Source organism: Schistocerca cancellata, chromosome 8 (assembly GCF_023864275.1).
Source record: "Schistocerca cancellata isolate TAMUIC-IGC-003103 chromosome 8, iqSchCanc2.1, whole genome shotgun sequence".
Lineage (NCBI taxonomy): Eukaryota > Metazoa > Arthropoda > Insecta > Orthoptera > Acrididae > Schistocerca > Schistocerca cancellata.
Genome location: NC_064633.1, coordinates 238065303 through 238083654, shown reverse-complemented (window position 1 = coordinate 238083654; position 18352 = coordinate 238065303). Strand labels below are relative to the sequence as shown.

Below are 18352 nucleotides of genomic sequence, written 5' to 3'. Positions count from 1 at the left end.
TAGTGTGGGGTGACGAGGCACAATTTAAACTTAATGGGACCGTGAATCCGCATAATAGTGTGTACTGGACACAGGAAAATCAGCATGTTTATGTGGATAAAGCGGTCATCTACCTGGGGTTCATGTGTGGTGTGGACTACTGTCAAGGTGCTTTGTAGGACCCTTTTTTCTTTGACGCTGCTGTCACTCGAGAAGTGTACCTGGAAATGTTACTCACCTCAATTTTGTCAGGTATACATGCGCTTTATGGAGCTGATGAAGAGGTCTTTTACCAACAGGACGGGGCGCCACCACTCTACCACCTAGCTGTATGAGCTTTCCTGGATCTCAATTTTCCGGGGCATTGGATTAGACGAAGTGGGCCCATTGACTTACCGCCACGGTCACCAGATCTAACACCTATGGACTTTTACTTGTGGGGAAACCGTGAAAGATAACGTCTATCGACGTAGCCACGCACGATGGAGGAACTTCGCCAGGAGATTACAGCTACATGCGCAGCGATCTCGTCTGTAACATGGACGGACGAAGTTGCGGCGACCGCTCGTCATTCTGTTATGTATATAGCCACCAACGGTGAACATTTAGAATATTTAAAGTAACCAAGTGCTAAATTGAAGGTTGTACAACGTGTGTGATCAATTATTAAAAGTAAAATAAACATAGAAGTAATACTTTTCGTTCCCTAAAGTGTGTATACATTTTTCTGGCGGACTCTGTATTGTATATATTAATATTTTCGTAAAAGGACTGAAAAGGGAAGTCAAAGGAAAATTTGGGATTGCAAATAATTTTCCAGGGAGGGATTGTAAAGAGTAGACATAAAACGAAGATAATTTGATTGTTTTACAGTTGATGATTTACGAGTACTGTGTGAAATTCATGGTATAAACAGAGGAAGCAGTAATTATCTCGATATCTTACACTGGGAACATATCATTCGCGTGCAACTGCCGAGGGCTGCTGCAAGGTCAAAATTAAGTTGACGGAGTGAAAAGTCCTACACGATTTATCTACAATCCGTTCTTGGTTAGTTTCTTGCAGAGTCCCTTGAACGGTGCAAGTACAATCACTTCTTGGAAATTTATTTCACGTCCCAGATTTCCCTTTGTCATTCCATTTCATGCATTTTATGAGGATATTGAAAAGTACAATATATTGAGCATTATTTCGATTCATTTGCAGCGTAAGTAAAATGAAATTGAAAATAAGAAAGGAAAAAAGAAAACGTTCCCGCATAGGGCATCTGCCTCACGAGCATTACTGTTCCGTACTATTTCGCTGTCTACAAATTTCGCTAGCATAAGTCTCCCATATGCCACCGGAACCGCACCAAAATTTCTAGTTTGATTGTAAATGTTTGGCCAACTACAGCTCCGACTTCTGTCACTTTCATTTCCGACCAAACCTTGCACATGCAATAAATTTGCGTGAAATCGGCGATAATAAATCGGCGCGGTTCCATTGTAAATATTTGCGAGCGGAGCATGGGTCTGGCGTAGAGCTAACAAATTATATACACAATCCACCAATGAAAAACCTAGAAAATTCCTGCAGTAGTTCCTGAGATTAGCTGCACCATACAGGCAGAAGCTGCAGCGGGGTACTTTAATTTATAAAATGTATATATAATATTATACAGGATGGGTCACTCAGTGAACGTTCTAACATATTAAAATAGATTGAAGGTATCGTAAGGATGTTTCTGGTAAATTACAGTACCAAAAGGTGCAAGTTTTAAACCATATGATCAATACTAGATGCTTCAATTCTTAAGTGCCATTTTCTGTTACGTTTAGCGGTAAATTTGATCCTTTCGCTGTTCTTAGTTAGATATAGTGAAACGCCAAAGAAAGTAGTATAGGCATGTGTATTCAAATACAGAGCTATGTAAACAGGCAGAATACGGCGCTGGGGTCGCCAACGCCTAAATAAGACAACAAATGTCTGGCGCAGTTGTTAATTCGGTTACTACTGCTACAGTGGCAAGTAATAAAGATTTAAGTGAGCTTGAACGTTGTGTGATAGTCGGCGCACAAGCTGTGGGGCACAACATCTCCGAGGTAGGGATGGAGATTTTCCCGTAAGACCATTTCACGAGTGTACCGTGAATATCAGGAATCCGATAAAACGACATCACTGCCGCTGGAAATAGTTCTTGCAAGAACGGGTCCAACGATGAGTGAAGAGAATCGTTCAGCGTGACATAAGTGCAGCCCTTCCGTAAAATGCTGGGCCATCAACAACTGTCAACGGGGGAACCATTCAATGAACCATCACCGTTACGGGCTTTCGGAACCACCGGCAGTGGTGGCTGAGCGGTTCTAGGCGCTTCAGTATGGAACCGCGCGACTGTAACGGTCGCAGGTTAGAATCCTGCCTCGGGCATGGATGTGTGTGATGTCCTTAGGTTAGTTAGGTTTAAGTAGTTCTAAGTTCTAGGGAACTGATGACCATAGATGTTAAGTCTTATAGTGCTCAGAGCCAGTTTTGAACCTGCAGGATTAATAGTGTCAATCCCCTCCAGAACTACTTCAGACATTAGTCGAGTCCGTGCCAGGTTGTGTTGTGGCACTTCTGTGTGCTCGCGGGGGTCTTCCACGGTATTAGGCCGGTGTACCAATTTCTTTGGCTCTTCAGATCATCCATTCCCCATTAAAGAGAAAAATGCTAATACCTGGAGAATACTACATTATAATGAATTTTGTAATTTCTGCAGATAACTGGGCACATTAGCAAAAACTGGAGGCACTAGATTGCAATGGTTAGGGTATGTCATTCAAGAATTACCAAACAGGACCACCAAAAGAATGAAGAGCTTACCAGTGGAGGACCACTCTCTGGACGTATTTACCTTGGCAGTGTACTGGTATATTAAAAAAAAAAAGAATACGACAGTGATGGGACTGGACGGTCCTGTACGACACGAGCATCACTTCCTGGTAGATATGACATGATTTGGAGGTAGTGGCGTTTCATATTTTCCTGTATGCGAAATAAATTTTCTGCTTGTAACAGTAACATTATTGAGAAGCGTATTACGTAAACCGATTTCTTAAACTCCATACTGAAGTTTCGTAAGAATGCAGTCCATCTACTATGAGAAAATACAGTTTTAGTGCCTCATAAAACGGAAGAAGATGGATTTTCATTGTTTTGCTGATGTGTGACATGTGCTAGACACTGAGATTCGAAGAATCGGTAAAACTCCTATGAATTTATGTGTTTACAAGTCTTCCATATCGAAGCATATTTCTCGAAAAGTTAACTAAGCTACGCATTCATCGGTATAAACGTCTTACATTATTAGGAATATGTAATCTCCCCCTCACTTATCGACCTTAATGACAGTGAAAAATTAAACCGCGTGTACCTAATGGAAATTTGGGAATAGCAATCGTCATCGAAGTTAATCTGTCGGTAAAGAGGGAGGAAAGGGTTACATCTAAATGAAAGGAAAAATGCTAATGAAACTGGTGGAAATTAATTTTGATATGCATTTCCGGCGTTACAACTACTAATGCGGCTGAGGCATAAAATGATTGTAAATGTTCGCTTTATCGAAGGACAAGGAGATTACTAGAGCGCTGGTTTGGCTCGGCTGGAACCCAGAGCTTTTGAAAGTTTCTTCTACTGAACGAAAAGAAAGTTTGATAGTACGTAAGTTTGTGCGATGAATTCGTGTTTAGTACGGTATTAGATGAGCACCATCCTTTCATGCAGGTCTGCCCTCTGTCTTCCTCGCTTTACGCCATGGCGACTGAGCCATTATCGCGAAAATTACAAAATGAACTCAGAGGCGTCAGCATATTCGGAATTAAAGACGTCGGTCACGCATATGCAGATGATATGAGCGTTCTGTTGGATAGCGTCGAAGAGCCACGAACAGCAGAGGAAATAAAAGATAAACACGTTTATCATGGAGAAAATAAATCGTATATTGGCGGTACTGCCAGTACCTAGGCCCTTCGTGAGACAGATTTTATCAACAGTTTCGTGTTCACATGGATCCGAAACCTATATAAAAGGTATTTTATCGACAGTGCCTCACCATTAAAAACAGAGAGACTCGGACTACAAAATCCGGGTTTGCACAGCACCGTGACACACGAGACCATGCTGCAAAATAATGCCTCCGAATTTTTAATGTGAAGGCTCTTCAAGCTTTGTTAAAAAGGACGTTATTAACATTCTACATCTTCGTTCTTCATGTCTACCTATCAGCAGCTCTCTGCCGCCAGGGCTTCGTGTAACATGCTGGTCTGTAACGTTACTATGTCGGTGCGTGAGAAACAGCGTGCTGTAATCGAGTTTCGACTTCGAAGTGTTCGTCCGTATGCGGAGGACTCTCTCCTTCAGCATGACATTCCAGATCACAGACGAGCGCTGCGACATCTGCAACAATCCGATGCCTTGAGTTCACCGTTATCAACCATCCTCCATACAGTCAGTCCCGACTTGGCCCCATCCTATCCTCATCTTTCCTGAAGGGCTTCACACACGCTCGTAAAGCTGACAAACGTAAAGCATTCTAGAGACTGAAGAATATGGCAAATATAGTATTACCGAACGAATATTCCTCTATCATCAGCTTGAAGACACTCGTTCCCGAATAGACGTAAAATCCGTTAAAACTGCTCCAGATTATATCGAAAAATATTATTTAGATTCGAGGTACGTCGATACACAAATTCTCAAAACATCCGCAGGCTTAATAATCAAGCCCTAATAATGAGCACTTCCAAACACACCATATCTGTTAAGTAACGTTGGAAACAATTGACACAGGTCTGGAAAAACATTCACGCATCGGTGTTGGCCACAAACATCAGAGCCGTTTGGTATCACGAAATCTCAGAAACGCTATCAACGCCTAAAAGGAAGTTTAAACTAAAACTGACACCGAGTCCATTTTTTAATTCCTGCAACCATGTGAGCGACATTGTTCACTACTTTCATAATGACGAATCTATCCGCATTTAGAGTTGAACAACGAAGGAGTTGGCCATGGTAAGGACGAGTCCTCCGTAGACTGGTATCTAGACCCTACTACGATCAAAGTGGAAGTGATTATTCTCTACAGCAAAATTTCATAACCACATTTGGTTGGTCGGGTAATGCATCTACTACATGCAGAAGACCTCCTTCAGGAACACTGACTATTGTAAAGCCAGTTTAGTATGAAATATAATGTTATTCTCCAAAACTATATGCGAATAGCATTGGCAGATCACTACTAAAGACTATATTAAATATCTCACTTTCATTTCTTAATTCCTGCAACAGGAGGAGACCCATAAGTGACTGGATTTTATTTACGTTATTTATCCTTCCTTTACTATAATCTTGTTCATGACAATTAATTTAATTTACTTTGGTAATCATATGTATTACTTATCCTTATATCCATCTACTCAAGGAAGAAGAAAAGAACGCCTCGATAAATACGGCGATGCGTTTTTCCTTTGAGTAAAGAAAGGTGTATGGAACTTAGTCAACAAAGATATTGTTGGTGAGCGTAAAGAAAGAAAAGGTTGCTCAGTGGGTGGAGCAGCTGTCCCCGAAAAGTAAAGGTCCCAAGTTCTATTTCCGGCCGAGCACACAATTTTAATCAGGCAGGTAGTTTTTATAAAGCACTCTTTGCAAGTTTGACTCTGAAGTCTTACAAATACTGCTCTTCTAGATTTTTAAGCAATTTCCGAATGAATGGCATAAAAATGCTACCCATTTCTGAATTAAAAATTACTATACATCCTTTTACTGTACTGTTAATCCTCACCGATGAGACGACTCTTTTGTCCTTAGTACAGACGTAGATCGAGCTCCATAGGAAACATTTTATCGGCTGTATTTTTATTTCTACAAGGCATCCCAGCACATCCTTATACGCTCGCTCTTTTACACCGTTTACGTATTACCGCTAACGGCGCCGTTTCCTACGATAACAACAAAGTAGGGTCGTAACTGAAAGTAAAATTTATTAATTGATTATTTATTATTTATTATAATTATTATTTAATTGTATTAAATTTATTATATTTATTATTATTTTATATATTTATTCTATATATATATATTTATTATTATTTTATATATTATATTTAATTAATTATATAATTATATAATTATAATTTATTATTTATTATCATTAATTATTAACTGAGTTGATACTTCAGTACTCCATCTCGGAGATCTTCGTAATGATGACTGGGTGTTGTGTGCTGTCCTTAGGTTAGTTAGGTTTAAGTAGTTCTAAGTTCTAGGGGACTGATGACCATAGATGTTAAGTCCCATAGTACTCAGAGCCATTTGAACCATTTTTGATCTTCGTAAAGTCATGTAACCCATTTCTATCGATTATGAAAACATCTAACTTTTTGTACTGCCATAGTAAAATAAATATGTTTTGGGCGAGAACAACGCAGTACAAGAGGGAGTTGATCATTTATTACGGTCAGCTGCATTAAATAAAAAAGTTGGTACTGAATGAATTTAGTTTCAGAGATATTTTGAGAAGGAATGGGTCTGGGGACGATGATACTCTGGAACAATTTTCACCCAGGTACTCATGACCTATAATGAGGACTGAAGTCTCCACAGCACAATGAGGTTGCAAGCACACCTTCTCGAATCTTTCGGCGGTATCCTTCTTTGGGCACCGAACGCCGGGTGCGAACGTTTGGATAGTGTCATTTTGGGGAACGGCAGTTGTGCTGGAAAAGTTTGTCAGTGTCTCGTGTTTATACTGTACGGTCGATATACGGGACATGTGCGCCATGAGAACGGCAAGTATTATGTAGAAATACGCATTATGAAGAAGATTTGGTTTCCCGCTGACACGAACTGTATTAAGAAATGTGACGTCAGGTGAATTGTTGTGGAGAGAGAGATCTTATAGGAATTACATGAGATTTCGTTGAGACGCGCTTACGTAACGGTAATAAAACTGATGTTGAGCCTAGTTAGAACACTTATAACTAAAGACTGCGATCTAGATCAGATCACTTATATGGCCGAACTTGGTTCAATTAACCCCAACCGCCAGTTAAATTCATATCTCTAGCAGTCCATTAATTTATGTGAAAAGTATGGTCGTTACTTTGAAATGGAGTGTGTTAAGCCTGTGTCTCGAGAGCAAACTCAAAATAGTGAAAATTAGCTTAGATATTTTTCTTATTTCAAATTTCCCAGTAATTTAGTACAGCATATTGTTCTAGGATTTTATCCGTTGTCGTAGTTGTTTCAGGGCACGTGGCATGGCTAGATGCAAAAACGATTAGGGAATGGGGCTTCTCTATAAGTGGATTACCCTTTATTTTTCCTGCCCATGAGAAAATATGCGAACATTTTCTAAAAGTTTGTCAATGTAACTGAGGCGGGACGTGTGTGTCACCTCGCTGTTCACTTACTCGGATGTGGGAAACCGAGTAAAAACGAAATTCACCGAGCGGGGTGGCGCAGTGGTTAGACACTGGACTCGCATTCGGGAGGACGACGGTTCAATCCCGCGTCCGGCCATCCTGATTTAGGTTTTCCGTGATTTCCCTAAATCACTCCAGGCAAATGCCGGGATGGTTCCTCTGAAAGGGCACGGCCGACTTCCTTCCCAATCCTTCCCTAATCTGATGAGACCGATGACCACGCTGTCTGGTCTCCTTCCCCAAACCAACCAACCAACGAAATTCAGGCTAGGTGGTACAGCGACCCTCATCATTTATCCGCCCACCAGATTCGATCCACGGTGGGGGCTCCTGCTCCCGAATCACGGAAACGGCATACTAACGAGCGCGGCTACTCCGGCAGCTCTGCCAGTGAATCATACAAGGTCTAAAATTGATGAACTTTAAAGGAAAATCTTTGAATATGCTTAAAGGATGTTTGACTTCCAATCCCCTGACAGTCCTTCTCCCATCCATGAATGCAGTGTTATTGCTGGAGAAAGAACGGTATAAGTTAAGACGTGAACACACAGGTAATCGACCTGCGTCGTTGTGCATTTGTAGATTTATCGTGCTTCATTTGCGAGTTTTAAGTATATGTACTATTCCGAACTTGCAGCCGAGTTTACTTTCTACAAGAAAAACATGACGGGGTCCAGTGATGAATTGGGTAGCCATATCGTGGTATTCCATGGGCTCCAAGAGCACTCTGTTACGTCGCCTTACAGCAACGGATTATGTGACCATTTTGGTCGATCAAGTCCATCCTGTGGGACAATGTTTGTTTCCACACTAGTGATGTTGTGTTCAAGGACGATGGGACTCCTGTTCACACAGCTCGGATCGTCTAGGAATGGTTTTGTGACCACGGGGAGGAAAGTCCGAATCTCCCCGATGTCCACTTCCATCATCCTTACCAGAAAATGCCACTGTTTCGTAGGAAGAAAGGTGTAAGATTCCCTTGAAAACCACGCAGGACTCATATTTAACCAGTCCGAGACGACTGTAAGCTGTTTTGAATGGTAACGGATTTCCTACACCGTATTCGGCGCGGTAATGTGTTTTCTGACTTAATATATATATATTTTTTTCCAGCCCTGTTGATGCTTGTTCGACTAAGAACAGTTTATTAAGAGTGTTTTCACAGTGAGAGATGAGCGGTTTCCCGCTTGGTTTACAGGCTCGGTGAGGCTGCAGGACACCTACTGCTTCCGCTTAACGTGGCTGGGCCCCACGTGGGACAACAGCAGCGAGCTGGGCAACGTGACGTGCAAGGACCTCAACCTGATGGCGCCGTGCACCAACCCGCTGGTCATCACAGGTCGGTATCGCGCGCCGGCCTGCGATAGCGCCCGCCTGTTATCTGCGCGCTCGCCGCAGATAATCTGCCTGCGAAACAACGGCACACCCTTGTCTTGTTGATAGCTCCTATCGCCTTGCCAGTGTTATCTCGCGCATTCTGTGTCAGCTTTCTGTGAGCTATAAACGTTTCGCATTGTTCTAAAGCCACCGAGATTTAAATCCGTGCGCACTGGACAGTAACTAAAAAATTACAGTAAACCTGCAATAATTCTGACATCATCAGTCCGGAATTCGCGATAATTCGGACCAGTTTTTATCGTGAAATGTAATGCCCCCTTTCTATATCAGACATCTTTCGTGCTAATCTCATTTACAGTAAAATGTTGAACGCAACCCTCTGTTCCCATTTGCTTCACCCGTGGCCGACAGTGAGAAACGCATATACAAGAGGCTATCAAAACATTTCTGTTAGAAGGCCGTACATTTCGGAATAGGTATGCCAGTCCGTCAGAACCATCGTGAGTATTGAGGCAACGATCCCATCAACGCTCAGGTAGAAGATATCTTTTGGTGAAACACCGTGACCTGTTGTGTGAATAAATCCGTGACTGCTTCCTGCACATCCTCGGAGGCGCGATACTAGCGTGAGGAGACAGGTCAAGACCACAGGGCGGGTGCTCGAATGTCTGGCACTTGGATTTCCGTTACTTGGGAGATACGACATTTGAAATATGGAGATGTGCGTTATCATGAAGTAGCATCACCCCTATCGCAGTCTTCCCTGATGTTTCGCCTTCAGTGCCCCATAAACAATCTTCAATCGCCGATGGGTGTCTGACCTTTTGTCCTTCGGCATCAAAGAGAAGAATAACAGCGCGTTGGTTCTGTTTGGACGCATTTGGTAATAACATCGCCATAGTTCACGTAAAATGGCAAAGCAAAAATGCACTCCGTCTTCAGGCCACAAGTGGCCCATCATAACCATCCGACCGCCGTGTTATCCTCAGCTGAGGATGCCAAAAGGAGGGGCGTGTCTTCAGCACACCGCTCTCCCGGTCGTTTTGATGGTTTTCTTTGACCGAAGCCGCTACTGTTCGGTCGAGTAGCTCCTCAGTTGGCGTCACGAGGCTGATTTCACCCTGAAAAGTGGCAACAGAGCATGACGGCCCGGATGGTCACCTATCCAAGTGCCGGCCACGCCCGATAGCGCTTAACTTCGGTTATCTGACGGGAACCGATATATCCATTGCGGCAAGCCTGTTGCCTAAGTAAGAACGGCTAGAGGACAAATGTAAGGATTTAGAAGCATATTTCACTGGGGGAAATATAGATACCGCCTACAGGAAAATTAAAGAGGCCTTTGGGGAAAAGAGAAGCAGCTGTATGAATATCAAGGGCTCAGATGGAAAACCAGTCTTAAGCATAACTGAGTAAGGTGAATGGTATAAGGGAGATGAACTTGAATACAGTATTATAGACATACAAGACGAGGTAGATGATGTTGAGATGGAAGATATGAAACTGCGAGAAGAATTTGACAGAGCTCTGAAAGATCTAAGTTAAAACAAGGGCCCGGGGTAGACGATATTCCGTCAGAATTACTGATAACGTTGGAGGAGTCAGTCATGACAAAACTCTTCCATCTGATGCGCAAGATGTATGAGACAGACAAAATACCCTCACGCTTCAAGAAGAATGTAGTAATCTCAATTCCAAAGAAGTCAGTTGTTGACAGGTGTGAAAATTACCGAACTATCAGTTCAATAAGTCATGGCTGCAAAATACTAAGACGGATTCTTCGCAGAAGAATGGAAAAACTGGTAGAAACCGGCCTTGGGGAATGTAGGAACGCGCGAGGCAATACTGATCGTACGACTTATCTTAGGAGATAGGTTAAGGAAAGACAAACCTATGTTTGTAGCATCTGTAGACTTAGAAAAAGCCTTTAGCCATGTTCAGTGGAATGCTGTCTTTGAAATTCTGAAGGTAGCAGGGATTAAATAAAGGGAACGAAGCGCCGTTTACAACTTCTACAAAAACCAGATGGCAGTTATAAGAGTCGAGGGGCATGTAAGGGAAGCCGTGATTGAGAAGGGAATGTCCCAGATGTTTTTCAATCTCTATATTCGACAAGCAGTAAAGGAAACCACAGAACAGTTTGGAGTATGAATTAACAGCTCAGGGAGAAGAAATAAAACTTTGAGGTTTGTCGATGACATTGTCTGTTAGAGGCAGGAAAGGACTTGGAAGAGCAATTGGACGAATGGACACTGTCTTTAAAGGAATATATAAGATGAATATCAACAAAAGAAACAAAAGGCCAATGGAAGGTAGACGAATTAAATCAGGTAATGCTAAGGGAATTAGGTTAAGAAACAAGACACTTAAAGTAGTAGATGAGTTTTGGTACTCGTGCAGCGAAATAACTGAAGAGGGCCGAAGTAGAGAGTATATAAAATGTAGACTGTCAATGGCAAGAAAAAAATTTCTGAAGAAGAGACATTTGCTAACATCGAATATAGGAAGTCTTTCGTGAGAGTGTCTGGAGTGTAGCCACATATGGAAGAGAAAGATGGACGGTAAACAGTTTAATCAAATATGAAACAGAAGATCTTGTAACGTGGTGCTACAAGAGAATGTTGAAGATTAGACGGGCCGATCGCGTAACTAATGAGCAGGTACTGAATAGAAATGGGGAGACAAGAAATTTCTAGCACAGCTTGACCAAAAGAAGGGATCGGTTGATAGAACACAATATGAGACACCAAGGGATCACCAGTTTGTATTGGAGGGAATGGGGCGCGTAAAAATTGTAGAGGGAGACCAAGAGATGAATGCAGTAAGAAGATTGAGAAGGGTGAAGGTTGAAGTAGTTATTCAGAGATTAAGAGGCTCGTACAGGATAGACTAGCATGGAAATGTGCATCAAACCAATCTTCGGGCTGAAAACCACAACAACAACAACAACGACGACGATGACAGTTTACGTTTCCGCATTTACCGCCCGCTCGTCGGAAAGACACGAATGTCACAGTAATCATATGCCTACATGTCGTTGCTTATATACCAGCATCGGAGTCGCTCTATGTTGCATATACGCTGCAGAAAGCCATCAGAAACTTTTTGATCGCTCCTTATATAATTGTGGGTTATAAATACGTAACAAATTCAAAGCCTTGTCAGTGTTCCTGTTGAAGCTCACACGACCAATTTTCTTAGATTCCGTCTCTGTGTTCGCTTGAAAGCGTGTTAAATTGTCACACAGTACAATAAGGTAACCAATATTGTTATGAGTGACAGTTGTATGTGCATTTAAAAAGAAGTTTAGTATTCTCTCATAGATAGTGACATATAAGTTTTGACATTGTGAACGGATGCAAAATGAAAATATCTAATGGACTAGAGAAGAAGTACGTTAATGCAATCTGACTCGCAACCTAGTAGAAAGTATTTACACAGCACACACTGTCACGAAACCAGCGCAGCGGAGAGAGGTATCGGCCTGTATATTTGGTATGTGTACGCAGCACTTAAATGAAATTGTTACTTTGACCATGGGTTAGCTTTCCGCTTTGTAGCGCCAGGCTGTGCAGAGGGGCAGTCTCCCCTTATGTGTATAAATAAATTCAGAGCCCAAAAAATAGTCAACAAAATGATAAATTTCAGTATAAACTAGCTTCGTGCGACATACAACAGTAGATAAGTGAGTCCTTAAAAAGTGGAGTCTTATGGCATGATTGGCTGGGAGAGCACGAAGGGCAGGTACTGTCGCCTAACTGGAAAGTCTTTTCCTATCTCTCGAGCACACTGACCCTTTTCCTTCGCGAAGCGTAAAATTTTTGTTTTAAGTTTACCTCATAATTGTAGATGACTGTAATGAGTTTGTGTGTAGTGTAGTGTCATTTTTGTGTTCGAGATGTTGAGAGGAGGGGGAGAGTGGAACCCAGTGCCACAACATAGGCTACTCTTCCCGAAGATAACCAAGGGGACCGTAGAGCTTAACGTTCTCATCCGATGGACGGATTACCATCACCAGTGTCATAAGGCCTCACTCCATGAAAGACTGCGAAGACGTTTAGAATTTAGTACAGGACATTGATCCAGAGTCTGGTAATCATGAACTTTATGCCATAACCCCTGTAGCGAAGAGAAAATCGCCAACTGCGGGTGACGTACCCGTGCGGTCACCTATATAACTACCGGTCACACCCGGCGTTGCTTAATTTCAGTGATATGACAAGAATGGGTGTGTTCACGTAGACAATGCCGTTTGTAGTGAGTTGATAGAACACGATATCCCGCACCAGAAGTAAGCAACTCGGCATCACAGACGACCTATCTCTCATCACCACCTGAAACCTAACTTGCTTGCGGAGAAATTCTACTTACTGTTGATTATAATTCCCGTGTCAGCTCTGTGACGAGTGGGGATCCCTCAGAGTGACTGTGACTCGCGTATTTAAGTCGTGTAACACCACAAGATAGCGTCTTACAAGTGTGGCATATCCAAACACATCAACTGCAAATAAGATATGGTTCTGGTAAATGAATTCTTGAGACGGAAATTTATATTGAGTTTAAAGGAAAAAGAAGAATTTTACAACCCCCTTCGATATTCCAACGTGTATTCCACTTTACAAACCGAAGCCATATCATCTGAGATACGCAATCCAAATTCCTTGAAAATGTGAACTCCATGAAAACATAAACGAATTTATAATAGCACGAAATTGAATTAAGCAATACCTAGGCATGGAGTGATAGTAACGGACATTCCAAACTAATCTTTCACGTAAAACCAACCTTCATCACAGTAAATGTCCGCCCCCGGTAGCTGAATGGTCAGCGTGACGGATTGTCTGACCTCTGGGCCCGGGTTCGATTTTCTCCACCCAGGGACTAGGTGTTGTGCTGTCCTCATCATCATTTTATCCTTCTCATTGACTGCACGTCGCCGAAGTGGCGTCAAATTGAAAGACCGGCACCCGGCGAACGGTCTGCCCGACGGGGGGCCTTAGCCATACGATGAAATTAAAAATCACAGTAAATAAATTGGTTTGACCTCACCCGATGCCTACGCGTTACAATATCTGCTAAGTGGTGTGGACATTGGCCGGCCAAAAGCAGCTTTCCTCTCAATATTAGACACACTGTGGAAAGTGTCTCTTCGTCTATATCACACCGATTCTATACCAGAAGTCACCACGAGTAAAAGAAATGGAGAACTCCCTTAAGACGAGAGCGGGGCACAGGTTTCAATATCAAGAAATGAAATTGCTGAATAACAGGCAGTTTTCAGGAGTACATCTACACATCTACATCTATATCACCACTCTGCAATTCACACTTACGTGCCAGACAGAAGGGTTATCGAACCACTTTCACATCGTTTCACTACCTGTCCACTCTGTAACAGCGTGCTGGAGAAACGAACACCTCAATCTTTCCGCCCGAATTTCGATTTCTCTAATTTTATTACAATGATCATTTCTCCTGTATCAACGGTTGCTAGCAAATTATTTTCCCATTTGGTGGAGAACGTTGGAAGTTGAAATTTCGTGAAAAGATCTCAGCGCAACCAAAATCGCCTTTGTTTTAATGATTGCCACCCGTACTCGGTTATCATATCCGTGACACTCTATCCCCTATTCCGCGATAATACAAAACGAACTGCCCTTTTTTGAAGTTATTTGATGTCCTGGAGATAAATCCAATCTCGTAAGGATCCCATTACTGTACAGTAGTGTATATAGTCTCCTTAGCAAACCTGCCAATAAAAACAGTCTTTGGTTTGCCTTCCCCACAACATAACCTATGCGATCGTTCGAATTTAAGTTATTCGTAACTGTAATTCCACAGATATTTAGATGAATTGAGAGCTTCATATTTGTGTGACCTATCGTGTATCCAAAATTTAACACTTTTCTTTTAACACTCACGTGGATGACCTCACAATTTCGGACCAATTGTCACTTTTCAGGCCTTACAGGTAGCTTGCCTAAATCATTTTGAAATTGGTTTTGATCTTCTGGTGACATTACTGGATGGTAAATGACTGCGTCATCTGCAAACAATCTCAGAAAGCTGCTCAGATTGTCTCCTGAATCCTTTATACAGCTTGGGAAGAGCAGAGACCACATCCTTGGAAAACGCCAGATATCACTTCGATCTTACTAGATGACTTTTCGTCAGTTACCTACGAACTGTGATATCTGTCGACAGGAAATCGGGAGTAAATACAAATAATCAATTTTAGGAGATTAATGAGTATTCTTGATAAAATCCAAGCCGATTTTTCTGTCCAGAGAGCTATGACAAGGTCCGACATTGCTAACTCAACTTTTTGAAATTATGCTAAAACAAGATGGTCTATTCGGGAAACAAGAACGGACAACTGGACCAAAACTGGGCACCATTGGTGATGTCGTGCACGCCTGTTACAAACAACAATGCTGCGTTCGAATTCCTGCAAGAGGAATAGAACTGAAAGCTGCAGTGAAAGATCTGCAGATAGATTAGGCCAAACAAACTCCAATACTAGAGCTATTGGCTGTTCAGATTCCGTAACTGGCGTAACGTCTCATAACATAAAAGTGTGTGGAGAAAAGTTAAGCGCAGCTGTTGCAAATGTTGAACCCTTCGCAAAGAAATAGAAGAGAGAAATATGTCTTTCGCACAGTCTATTCCAGACAATACACATGACATCAGGAAAGATAGTTAGTCTAGTATTTATTTAACCACTTCATGCAGACTATATTACGTTTTTAAACATAGCTCCAGGTAATTGTTTTGAAAAACATGTATGTAATTCTGACTTTCATTAACTCGGACTGGGGCTCGTCTCACTTAGTTCGGACTAGTGCGGTTTCTCTGTATTATACACTTCGGTGCTTAACGAAGGCTATAAAAAACACGTCGATCTCAACACATGGCGACAAAGCTTAGTTGTTTCTTCGTCCAATTTTTCACCAATCAACTGCAAAGAATCTTCAAGAGGAACTCTGGTAAACAGAGACACAACATCAATATTTTTTATTTAATGACAAAGACCCTGAACAAACTGACGGAGTGGCTATAGGGAGTCCATTATCCCCCATAGTCGCCAATTTGTTTATGGAGGATTTTAAGGTCATGGCGTTTTAGACCGCGTTCTTAAAACCAACTTGCTTCTGGAGATACGTCGACGATACGTTTATGGAATGGCCACATGGGAAGGATGCCCTAAATCACTTCCTAGAACATTTTAATCGCCTGCATCTCAATATTAAGTTCACGATGGGAGTTGAAAAGAATGGAAAACTTCCGTTTTTAGATGTCTTGGTCTACAGGAGGGATGATGGGACATTGGCACATAGTGTTCATCGCAAGCCCACGCATACGGACCGATATCTTCATGCATCAAGTTGTCAACCATCGTACCAACGCAACAGGGTCCTAAGTATATTGATAAAAAGAGCTTACGCCATCTCAGATGCAGGTAGTTTCACGCAGCAACTGGACCATCTAAAAGCTGTGTTCACGCAGAATGGTTATATTATCGATCAGATACGTCGTGCTCTACAGATTTGACCTCCGCGGGAACCAAAGGAAGATACAAGCAAATCGGAGGCATTCCTATCTTTTGCGGGGAGCATATCTTCAAAATATGTAAAATTTTAAAGAAATTTAATATTAAAAGTGTATTCCGTCCGCCTGCTAAGACCAGAACCTTGCTGGGCTCAGTGAAGGATTATTTAGGTTTGAGAAAACCTGGAGTCTACAATATTCCCTGCCATTCCGGGGAAGTCTATATTGGACAAACAATTCGTACGGTCCAGAATCGTTGCGTGGAGCATCATAGCCACACGCGTTTATTTCAGCCAGAAAAATGTGCGGTGGCGGAACATGATCTTACGGAAGGACATAAAACGTTGTACTATGAGACACAAGCGTTTGCCCCTGCGTCGCGGTATTGGGACTGCCATTGAAATCCGGCTATTTGACAGTATTATAAACTGAGATAAAGGGCATCCTTTAAGTAAGAGTTGGAACCCTGTTCTGTTTGATATTAAGAAACAACGGTCCTTGTCTCGGTCTTTCAAAACTGTCAGTAATGTTTGTTGTCGATTTATCGTTTCTGCGAGTTTTCCCCACTGGTGCGCTGTTGTGCGTGTCGCTAGGGGGGGCAGTTATTTTCGCACACGCGCGGTGGACCCACGGTCGGTGTATAAAGGAGCAGCTACGGCGTGTTAGATTTCAGTTCAGGCGAGATAGTGCGAAGGCCTACTCACCTGAAGATGTCTGCCATATGGACCCCGAAATATTGTGTCCAGATTTCGAGATGTTCCGGCTGGAGTTCCGATATGAATGCAACGTACAGTAATTTTAAAGTATTAAAGTATGACAGGGAGGGGAGGAGGGTTTGGAGGGGGCGGGGCACATGGTAAACAGTGCAGTCGTTGTCGTAATGCGGAAACAGAGTGAATTATCTGACACCTAAAAGGGCCTGATCATTAGCTTTCGGGGCACGGGTGCAAGAATTTCCGAAACGGCTAAGTTTGTAAAAACAGTTCGCGTGCCTCCGTGATAGAAGTATACCATGCATGGCAAAATGGTGCTATCCAAAATCAGTGCGGAGGCAACTGCGATGCACCACAGGTCATAGATGGCAGGGGTTAATGACAGCTGTGGAAATATGTACAGGAGAACTGACATGCAACTGTTCAGCAACCGACCAGCCAGGTGAACCCTGGCGCTACCAATAGCGTCTTGTCAACGACTGTTCAGAGAACGTTGCCTCGGCAACAGGTGGCTGGTTCATAGACGCTGTACATTCTTGACAAAGGCTGGAATTTGCAAGCCACTGAGTGGTTTTTTCAGATGAATTACGTTTTATGCACCAGTGGCGTGAAGTATTTCAAAGCAAACGCCTTTGAACAATCCTCGAAGAGTCCAGTTCGTAGCATACCCCAAGTGATCTCCTCATTCTGTAAGGCACAATGGATCAAGTAACTACACTACTGGCCATTAAAATTGATACACCACGAAGATGACGTGCTATAGGCGCGAAATTTGACCGACAGGAACATGCTGTGATATGCAAATGATTAGGTTTTCAGAGCATTCACACAAGGTTGGCGCCGTTGGCGACACCTACAACGTGCTGACATGAGGAAAGTTTCAAACCAATTTCTCATACGCAAACGGCAGTTGACCGGTGTTGCCTGGTGAAACGTTGTTGTGATGCCTCTTGTAAGGAGGAGAAATGCGTACCATCACGTTTCCGACTTTGATGAAGGTCGGATTGTAGCCTATCGCGATTGCGGTTTATCGTATCTCGACATTACTGCTCGCGTTGGTCGAGATCCAATGACTATTAGCAGACTATGGAATCGGTGGGTTCAGGAGGGTAATACGGAACGCCGTGCTGGATCCCAACGGCCTCGTATCAATAGCAGTCGACATGACAGACATCTTATCCGCATGGCTGTAACAGATCGTGCAGCCACATCTCGATCCCTGAGTCAACAGATGGGGACGTTCGCAAGACAACAACCATCTGCACGAACAGTTTATCAAGGCCGTTATTGCGACCAGAGGTGGTTGTTCTGGGTACTGATTTCTCAGGATTT

General features: G+C 42.6%; 1 protein-coding gene across 1 annotated transcript in view; it reads left to right on the top strand.

Annotated features, from left to right (window-relative positions):
- Positions 1 to 18352, top strand: part of LOC126094830 (uncharacterized) — a 132278-nt gene that overhangs the window by 35572 nt on the left and 78354 nt on the right. The window contains exon 2 of the mRNA XM_049909425.1: positions 8620 to 8760. Coding sequence (XP_049765382.1) covers positions 8620 to 8760 — 141 coding nt within the window. The remainder of the gene's footprint in view (positions 1 to 8619; positions 8761 to 18352) is intronic.